The sequence below is a fragment of the Pundamilia nyererei genome, unplaced genomic scaffold (genome assembly GCF_000239375.1).
Source record: "Pundamilia nyererei isolate P.nyererei 1_Seehausen unplaced genomic scaffold, PunNye1.0 scaffold00270, whole genome shotgun sequence".
NCBI lineage: Eukaryota > Metazoa > Chordata > Actinopteri > Cichliformes > Cichlidae > Pundamilia > Pundamilia nyererei.
Genome location: NW_005187671.1, coordinates 17,991 through 29,081, shown reverse-complemented (window position 1 = coordinate 29,081; position 11,091 = coordinate 17,991). Strand labels below are relative to the sequence as shown.

Here is an 11,091-nt window from a genome sequence, read left to right as displayed (position 1 = left end):
CCCGAGACTACAAGACCAGACTGACCAACCTGTGCACTGCCTGGATCGACTAGAAGAAAGCCCACATATGGATCCTGGAATGCCTAGAACTATGCAAGATCAACAGGACCATAAGAGCCGTCATCAGGAACCCAATGGGGATGTGGCGAACAACACTAGAGCCAAACTTCAAGCCAAGTGGCAGAAGTCACTGTCAAGGCAGGATCTACCAAGGAGATGCTCTATGCTACGGAATGAAGCAGTCGTCAACCAACTCTTCCACAAGAATGTCATCAAACTGTCTGCCAGGAGTGAACGAGACATCAATTCACCAGTGATAGATGGCCATGGTGATAGATGTAGATATACTGAGTGATACCAACACAGGGCATACATGTAGCCAAGTGGCTGGCATAATATACAAGAACATCTGTGACCAGTATGGCCTGTAAGTACCAAGGAATCCTTAGCCTCCTGTGAAGACATTTCATTTCTGGAAGAAATGGAAGAAAACGTATGTATGTATATATACATATGGGATGGGCAACTCTCCCCCTTATTTAGAAATGTGTAAGAAAATATGGATTAATTTTTTATCCATTTATTTCTCACCTTCACTATCTCTACTCCATGCAAGTTCACTTTTCCACCCTCCTTCTCATTCACACACATATATTCTGTCTTGCTTCTATCAACTTTCATTCATTTTTGCTCAGTCTTTCCATTTCTACATTCATCAGTTCCTCAAAGTATTACTGCTATCTTTTCGATAGAGGTACTCCCACTCTTTCATTTGTAGCACATTTCCATTTTCATTTCCTTAATAGCTCAATCTTTCTGCCTAGCCAATTGATACAAGTCCCCTTCTCATTCCTTAGTATCCAGTCTCACATTCACTACAAGCCTTTCTCTTCGCCATCTCTCTTTGCTGTATGCCTGGCAATCCAGCACTCCTGTCTACTTTCTTTAACTCCCTGACTATTCTTTGCTAACCCCTTCGTTTGAATACTTTCCTTCACTTCCTTATTCCGCAACTTCCACAAAAAGTCTCCTTCTCCTTTTTCTCTGTGTGGAGGATGCACCAAATACCAAAAATCAAATCACCTTTTCCAGTGAAACAATATGGTACTCTCTCTGAGCTTTTAATCTGAAAGATCTTAATCCAAAAGTATGCATTAAAGAAATGTTAAACCGCCTGTATACGCTGGCGTCTTGTCCTACCTCAGTGTGCTACATATGATTCCAGTTTGCTATGCAGCGCCTTCCATGCGGGCTGACTGTCAGCCTGATCGCCTCCTGCTATTAGCTCCTTAGCGCTTCCTTGTCCACCTGTCACTTCCTCCTCAAGCCAATGTCAGGGGGAAAAAACAAAACTGAGTCACCCTGAGGTTTGAACACTACCTTCACTGTTTGTGTGCACTTTTGTTTACAAAGTGCTTTCAACATGTGTATATCCTTGAATCACTGTGTGTGTGTTGGTATGTGGCTGTGGCTGTGGCTGGTTTGGGTGTGTATAAATAGCTCACTGGGGAGGGACAGAGGCTTACAAAGCAGCTGACTCAACACATTCTAGTTTGAGTGTGTGCTCATCACACAGAGCAGTATGGCTGGTGCTCTTGAAAACACTGCAAAACTCTGTCCAGCCAATGTACTACATACTTACTAACTATAAAACCTTACCATTCTGTTTAGACACCTGGAACAGTACATTAGAAAAATAAAACATATTCAGTATAATGACATCAAGCTAAACTGTGAATGACAGTTATACATCTGACTAAACTAAAATAGCAAAGAAATGTGAAATGTTAGGAAATACTTTTGTGTTTGTAGCATATCCAATAGCAAAGAAAAACCCACACATATCTCTGACATAGAATAACATCATGTTAGGAAATCTTGCTACCTTTAGGAGTCACCGCAATGTATCATTAGCCTCCATCTCACCCTATCCCAAGCATCTTTCTCTGTCACATCAACCCTTTGCATAGCCTCCTTCACTAAATCCATGAACCTTCTCTGTGGTCTTCCTATTTTCCTCTTGGTTGGTAGCTCCATATTCAACATCGTTGAGGGCATGAGTTGTTTTTTTATAGCATGTTTAATGACATATCAGAATCTCAGAGATTGACAGAATATACAAAGGGAGATGCAGCAAGATGACAGTTTGTTGAAAGACCTTTGGACAAAACTCTGCGAGTTCTTTGCTTCCATTTTGACTTTTTCTCATCCTATACCAGTGATGATCTGGAGGTTTTTTATGAGTGGTGACACTTATTGTTCAATGGAAATACTCTGTGCACCCTAAGCGAAGGTGCATGCAGAGCAGTGACGATGTCATTGTTGGCGTATGAAGAGATCAGTGCACTGGGGCCCTTACACCTATCTCCATCTCAGTTACACATATGTGTTGCCAGAAAACCACATCATCTGTAAAACACTGACATTCATTTCACTTATTGAAGACTAAACTTTGGACAGAAAGGCCCACAAAGAAACAGCAACTGAAGCCGCTGCAGTAAAAGCCTGGCAGCACATTAAAAACAGGAAACCCAACATCTGGTGATGTCCATGAAATCAAGACTTCAGGCGCCATTGCCAGCAAAGGGTTTTCAAACAAGTATTAGAAATAAACATTTTGTTTTCAGTTATTTAATTTGTCCAATTACTTTAGAGCCCCTGAAAGAAAGGGATTGTGTTAAAAATGCTTTAGTTCCTCACATTTTTATGCAAGCTTTTTGTTAAACCCACTGGATTAAAGCTGAAAGTCTGCACTTCAACTGCATCTGAGTTGTTTCATTTAAAATTGACAGTGGTGATGTACAGAACCAAAATTAGAAAAAAAAAGTTGTCTCTGTACAAATATTTATGGACCTGACTGTGTCTTTGGACTATGAGAGGAAGTACATAGAAGGGTAGAAATAAGTGCTTGTATGAATTGATGTAAATGAATGGGGCATGTTGTACAGAGCACTTTGCTATATATGAATATGTCCATTTACCACCTATGGTATCAATTTCAAAATCCTACGTTGCCTTGAACTAAGCCTGGAATGGCGCAGCTACATCTGCAGCCTGTCCACAGCATGGACACAAGCATTTCACTACATGTTGTACTGTGTATGTGACAAATAAAATTAGAATTTGATCTTTTAGTTAACTCTAGAACAAGATCATGGACAGAAATGAGCTTTCTCTGAAGGGTGAATGGGCTTTTCCTTAGCAATAAGGTGAGGAGTTCAGCCATTTGGGAGGCACTCAGAGTAGAGTCACTACTCCATATTCAAAAGAGCCAGTTGAGGTGGTCACCTCCAAAGTAAGGTGTACCAGCCAGGGTACATCCTAACGGGAGACGTGCAGGCTACACTCTGGACACGCTTGAGAGATTACATGCTTCGGCTGCTGACTTGTGACTCAATTTCAGATAAGCAGAAAAATATATATATAGCTGGATAATGTATTGTTATTTTAGATTTTAATTTTTATTAACGTGGCTGTCATGAATTTTCGAATAACATACACAACGTGCATGATTTCTAATGCACTGTACAATGCGCCACACTTTTTAGTCAGAATATATTAGTTATTAGTTATTGAAGTAACATGCTTTCATATCATAATTAACATCGGTTTAAGTGGCAAGTTTTTTGTTGTCTATTTGGAGTATAACCTGTTGCGTTCATAATGCACGACCCGAGGTGCCCCACATAACCGGCATGATTCATTATTGAAGAAAATGCCTTTTTTTGTTTTTGACATTATCTATGAAATAGTTTAAATTTAACTTAATATCTGACTGTTTCTTAGTTTGAGACTACTCAGCTTAATTTTTTTTCTCTAGTTTAGTCGACTTGGAAATTAGTCACCAGCCATTCCTAGTTTAAATCGACCTCTGCTTCGTTTTTCCCCTTGACGCACTCGGGTGTGGACCAAAACAACCACACCGAGACCCTTTGTAGGAGGTGGTCTAAGCTGTTCATTTATGGAATGAATGTGATCAGAACTGATCCAAACCAACTATCAGATACCCAAATTTGAGATAAAAAAAACATCCCGTTGCCACTTATGCTTTATATTCAATGTTTTTAGAGCACTCTGTAACTATATAATTAATTGCCCATCCTATTTAGAGCATCTTTTCAGTGGAATAAGTTGCCTTATGCAATTAGAGAATTGGCTTCTATTCATAATAAAAATCACCTAAAAGCCTATTTAGGCAGTTTTTAATTTATTTGTAAAAATTGTAGAGGGTAATGTCACTTGTAATGGAAATTGTGTATTTTGTTTGAGTGTTTTTTTAAATAATTTTTAATATTTACATGTTTACATTTTCAGAATTGTAAAACCTTATTGTGGATGTAAGAGCCAAATTATGTGGACATTTTTGCATCCAACTCATTGTGTAACATTTTATTTGGTGGTATTTGATGGTTTGGGCCCCAGGAAGACTAGCAACCACTGTTGTGGAAGCTAATGGGGTTCCTTATAAATAAACAAATAAACAAATGTGGCAAGGTACTATAAATGCGCAAAGGTCATATGCAATGTTCCCTCTAAGCTGCGCACATGCGCAATTGCGTACTGCTGGCACAGTCTCTGCGCACAGAAAATCTGCATTGCGCACAAAAAAAAATCTAATCTGAATTGCAATTAAAATTATTACTGTTTTGCAGTGTTAGTCAGTACGTGACTGGCGGCTCCCATATGGGATTAGAACGATGCCACCTTATCCCATAGTCCAGCCAATGATGTGATTCACATTCGTATATACGCAGCAAATCAACGTGGTTGACAGGTTATGACAGCGTCCTTATGTGCGACACCGGTGTTTTAGCTAGCAAAGCGGCGTGGCTGATGTGGAGTGAAGCCACGTTAATGACAACGTGTACAACCATTGGAGATGTGAGCAGGACAGACGGAACAATTGACGGAAAAAGTGTGGACTTTATACCAGTTTTTAAATTGTGTTGATAGGTCACGTAAAACCAGAGTTATGATAAAAATATTTGCAATGTTTGGTTTTTTCCTGAATACTATCGGTATTTATATTTACTGCGGGAAGAAACCGTAAAAACGGCGTTTTATAAGGAAAACGCTTGAAAGCACTCTCCGCTTGTGAGCAAAAACAAAACCAAAAAAACTCCACCCTTTCCTATTGGTGGAAAAATGTACCATGTTGACCAATCAAAAAATGATATGGCAACATGGCATTTAGATGTTTAGGAAGGGGGGAAGTTTTGGAGTGACGGCGGTGGTTTGAGATTTGCAACGTTTAGCGCAAATCTTGTGTAGTTAGTGTGTAGTGTAGTCCAAGGGTGTAGATTTGGTTTTGGCATTGGTGGGGACGGATGATTCAACCACCAAACCCTGCCCTGTTTCTTTTTGTTTTTCCCTTTTTGACTTTGCTTCTTGATAAAAAAAAAAAAAGGAGAAATATACTTGCCAACATATGCTATTCTATATGCTTTTAAACCATTTAAAATTAGAATTCATCTTTTTATATGTGAATTATATAATGTTAAATTACAAAATACATGCAGTCACACATGTGCACCACCAAGTCATCATTAGGGATGGGTACTGGTATCCGGTGCCATGATGGCACCGGTATCTGACATAAACGGTAGTAACCAGACCGAAAAGCAGCGCACATTTCGGTGCTTTATTTCGGTGCTTTTTTTCCCTGAGATGTCATACACTTTGGATTCCAGCCAATCATCTTACCTTTGCAAGCGTAGTAGGCGGGCCCAGGTACGTACATTCCTTTAGAGCAGAGCTACAGATTAAAAATGCCCAAGGCGAAGCGGTCAAAAGTCTGGCTGTACTTCACAGCAAAAGATGCAAACTCAGCAGCAACAAGTGCTTTAAGCTGATACTGTGATACTGTCAAAGGAGGTAACACCTCAAATCCGATGAAACACCTGGCGACGCATAGCGTTTTTTTTAAAAGCCGAGAAATGCACCGTATTTGATAGCTTGCTGCGAGACCTCACACCAAGCACATCTACTGCGGGTGTGGTGCCTGTTATCAGACCAGGAGTTAGCAACATCCCCCAAAAACCCAAAGAGGAGAGTCCTGGCCCCTAGCCCTGCCAGTGTAGCAGAAATGATGACGGATGACGATGGCAGCAGCAGCCGTTCTTCTCTGGGTCAGTAGCTTAATGTTGTTCGTGTGTAATTTACGTTGAGTAGGCTAACCACGTTATTACATTAATGCATGTAAGGTGAACTAGCAAACACCGTCGTAGTTACATGCGGATGTCTTCTTGTTTGATGGCAGATACTCCCTTCACCCTGGCAAAAAAAACTTAAATGACCAAAGAAAAAGTGGTAAACAGCTAAACATGAGAGGTTTTTGGACAAAGTTTGTGTTCTTCATTCTTTAAGCACCGGTACCGTTTCAAAAGTACCAGTTTGGTACTGGTATCGGATAAAACCTAAACGATACCCATCCCTAGTCATCATCCAATGTCACCTGTGATCTTGTATCACCATTCCTCTCTGAGCTTTGTGTTGGTTCTTCTGTCACCTGACAAATAGGACATACATGACAATAAGAATAAAATGTGTAGCTGCTTCAGTGTTTCTGTCAATTTGTGCAGATCTTGACTCATCAGTAATGTTTGTAGGGTGAGTGCATTTTTAACTACCTCATGATATTTTGTCTCAAAAATTAAGCCTATGAATATATCAGTACCATTAGGATGAAATCATTGTGTGACCAAAATTTTAACGTTAGACGTATAATTTCAACAGCCTCTGTAAACTAATATCCTGGCTTACTCGATGCTGCCGTTTTCTCTGACAGTTTCAATCAAAATTAGAAATGCTACTCTGAGACTGAGATAACTAATACTGCTGCCTGTTGTGCAGTTAGTTTCCAAAATACATTATTCATGGTTACATACAATTTTAGACTGATGTGGGCCAAAGCCTAGCATAGCCTGTAACGTTATTGTGACGGAAACATTTTATGAGTGAACTTGACTTTAAGTGACTTACAGGTTTCTTTGAAAAATACTTTCTTATATCCAGGTTCTTCCTTTTTGCTGTCATCCTCCTCTCCTCCTTGCAGGTCCTTGCAGCGCAGGCTTGCTGCTGCTAAAACTAAACAGAGCTCCCTGAAAGGCACAGCCAATCACATTGGCCATATTAGTCACATGAGGTAGGACTCCAGTAGAGAATGTAATTTAACTCTTTCTGCACCGCTGGGTGAATGAGACGTTGACAGATCTTTTTTTTTTCCTTTCTATCGGTTTTGCTTTTCTTTACTCAAAGAGACCAAATTATTGGTGGGGACAATTCAATAATAGCTGAATATTGGTGGGGACATGTCCCTTCCGTCCATGCCAAATCTACGCCCTTGGTGTAGTCAATAGTTTTGTTGTGTGTGTCAGAACAATGAGGCGACTGCTGAATGTTACAGCAGTTACAGGAGTGATACAGCTCCTGTTGTCAGGCCTGCAGGTATCAGGCTGTTGTTCTCCTTTATCTCATAGTGGACAGAAATTATTTTTTGGAGTGGCACAAATAATTTGTGTGGCATCAAATTTGATGCAGAACAGCTGATTGTTCTGTAAATAGTTTGAAATGTTTATTTAAAAAAACGTCTTGGCTGCATTTTTAGATAAACAGCTGCAAAAAACTTTTTTGCAAAACTCAGTTACTTTTTTGAAGAAGTAACTATATAATTAATTCCCCAACATTGGTCATTATATACTGTACTTTGCAGACAGAGAGTTACAGGACTCTCTCCCAGACCACAGACTCATACTCATAATACAAGTCAGAGCTTTATAAAAAAAAAAGAAAAAAAGTTTTGTTTTCAAAATTGGAGTTCAAGTTATTTTTACTTCCAATAGTGTTAACATACTACACAGGTCATGAACAAGATTTTTTAAATTTTCATTGTAAGTGGGCTAAAGCACTTAATTAAAAGTAGTCTAACATAAATGTAAATGCTGTAATTTGATTATTTTAATAAACCATGTAACTTGGATGGATTCGATGCTGGTGTGACCACAGTGCACACGTCTGCTGTCGCTCACAGTGGTCCAAGGGACGCTCAGGGAGTTTGTGTGTTTGCTCAGACACATGAAAAATTAGAGGGAACATTGGTCATATGGCCTAGCAGCTAGCTGTGAAATGAACATAAATTCTCTATGTTTTTCAATAGTGTTATTGGGTAATACCCCAATAACACATCGGTCTTTTGTGGCAGAGGGGTAAAAATATCAGTAGGCAGAACAAAATTCTGGAGTTTCCAGATGGTACTCTAATTAGTCTACAGCTGAGAAAAAGATTTTGTGAAATGTATGGATATTTTTCATTTGTGACACCCAAGTTGTAGGTATGGAAGTAGGGGTGGGTGATATATCAAATATACTCAATGTATCACAACCTTTTTGACGTACGCTGGTTAAAATGGTTTTATTGTAACCATCCACTATAAATTTCAATGACACTATTAAGCTGTCTGCAGGTAATTCACTATCAGTTTTTTTCCCCACATGCTGTGAATGCATCATTAATCCTCTCCCAACTGGAAATATTTCTACCTGGCATGCATGTTTATATACTACCAGATAGGGAAAAATATGTAGACAGCGGGAGTTTCAGGGAATGAGACTCGCTGTAATTTGGATTTCACAAAGAGGACGACAAACAAAATGTGGTCATTTGCAAAACATGCTGTAATACTACTGCCACTAAAGGTATAGGTACCACAAATTTATCCCAACAGCTGAAAAGTCATCCACTGTAAAATGAAGAATGTTTTAAAGTCCGCATATCAACCTCTCCCCACACACCAAAGAAAACATTAAATAATTCTAGTAATAGTTCTTTTGTTTCTGTAATTTGAGACATACTGTGACAGTACTGTCATTGTAAAAAACCTCTGTGTGCAACTGATGGTTAAAAAATGGTTAAAATGAAACATTTCAATTCATTCAGATTTTTCGTATTCAAAGTAGGAAAAAAATATTGAATTTTTGATTGAGTATACCAATCCATTTTAAGCACTATATGATTGAAAATAAATAATTATTTTAACATATCATAATATGTATCGTGTATCATGATATAGCCAAAAAATATTGTGATATTAGATTTTCCTCATATAGCCCAGCCCTATATGGAAGTTTAAAATAAAACAGCATATAAAAATATTTTATATATTTTATTTTCCATTACTGTGAAATACAGCTAGTATACCATTCAGAAATTGTCCTTGGATATCTATTGCAATGTAAAAAATTTTATTAGTTTTTAAATATGGAACTTTAGATTACGGCTTTTTTAACATATATTTTAATTAGTCAATACACAAGCGTTTAGTGTATCTGTCCCAAATTCCAGATCCAGGTTCAATTTTGAAAAATTTCAAACTTATGTCTGTCAGTTTTGTTGAGTTCAACAGATGAAAAAAAGCCTCAAAGTAGATGAAAGGCCCATTGTTCAAAGTATTTCATATAGGAAGCTAAAATTTCACAGCAATCGTTATATATGTCCAAATTTTAAACCATAAAATTTACAGGCAAATCAGTGACGGGACCAAGAAAATGTAATGATTTGAGATGGATTGACCCTAGAAATGTAATGCAAGGTGAAAAAGAACTGGCCTTGAATTGTGTACAATAAGATGTGCACTAGTAGATGAATAATGTGTAATAATAATGTGTGTTTTTCCATATACAAGACAAATTGTGTTCCACAAATATAGTCAGGTCAAAAAAATAAATAAAAGTACACATACAGACCTGTATGAACTGTGGCGTGAGGTCAGCTGTGAGGAGCCAGTCCTCCAGTCTTGGGTATTGAGCGAGAGCTTCAGGTCTTTCTCCTTCTGGTATCCTCTGCCTCAGCTGTAGCTGTGTCCACATGTACTTGGTCAGCTTCACCTATAGTGGAAGGCAACAAATACAATGTTTCACTCACTAAGGCACATAAAGAAGAAGATAAAGTCTGATAAGTATTATGCTCCAGTGACATAAGCAGTATAATGGAACAACTTTAACCTCCTAGGACCGGGTGTCCACACATGTGGACATCACATTTTGGGTTGTCTAGACCAAAATACTAAATTTTGCTCTACACTTATCCTGCCACTGTTCTATCGAAATTTAAAACGAATGTCCTCATATGTGGATCTCATTTTTCTCAGAAACAAAACTCAGGTAAAAAAATAAAACTCAGGTAATCCTTGTTTTTACATTCATCAGGTCCCAATCAGCCCAAATAGCAAAGAGAAATTAAAATGCATGCCATGAAAGAGTTCGGGTCTAAGGAGGTTAATGTACAGTCGTGTCAGTGTCCAAATATATATGACCTAAGTGTTGTTGTTTTTTTTTTTCTCAGCTTTCATTTAATTGTATCCACATTTAAATTGGATGAAGGGTTTTTAGGAGTTTCAGCTCCTTAACATGTGTCACCCTCTTTTTAAAGGCAACAAATGTAATTGGATAGTTGACTCAAAGGCAATATAATGGGCACGTGTGGGCAATTCCTTCATTATGTCATTATCAGTTAAGCAGATAAAAGGCCTGGAGTTGATTTGAGGTGTTGTGTATGCACTTGGAAGATTTTGCTGTGAACAGACAACATGCATTCAAAGGAGCTCTCCATGCAGGTGAAACGAGTCACCCTTAAGCTGCAAAAACAGAAAACACATCTGAGAAATTGTTACACTATTAGAAATGGCAAAATCTACAGTTTAGTACATCCTGAGAAAGAATAAGAAGAAAGAAAGTGTTAGGTTTCGTATTGTTGATTGTCATTTATGCTTAGAAATATTTAACCATATATGCTTAGAGGTGTATAATCAATTGTGTAGTGATAGGATGTGTGATCTTTAGTAGGCTGCAAAGGCTTGGTGTGCATTCCAGGAATGCACACCTACATCCTGGGAGCATGGGAAGAGGTCGTACCTTGTTTTAGTGTTTTACGGTAGGATTAACGTAGCTATGTCAGTTTTAGTCTAAGTGCTTTTTTACATATAGATGAACTGTTGGATTTTCCAGACCAGCAGGTTAAGGGAAGTCGTTTATGGGGCCACACTCTGACACACACACACACACACACACACACACACACACACACACACACACACAC

At 38.4% G+C, this 11,091-nt stretch overlaps 1 protein-coding gene across 3 annotated transcripts in view; it reads right to left on the bottom strand.

The window, feature by feature from the left end:
* LOC102213903 (kinase suppressor of Ras 1-like) overlaps window positions 1-11,091 on the bottom strand; it is a 55,107-nt gene that overhangs the window by 31,335 nt on the left and 12,681 nt on the right. For 2 of the 3 annotated variants that reach the window (XM_005750344.1, XM_013915212.1), the window contains one exon: window positions 9,741-9,881. In XM_005750344.1, the coding sequence (XP_005750401.1) occupies window positions 9,741-9,881 (141 nt within the window). Of the gene's footprint in view, window positions 1-1,200; window positions 1,473-9,740; window positions 9,882-11,091 lie in introns of those variants that run through there. The other variant, XM_005750347.1, reaches the window with a different exon arrangement.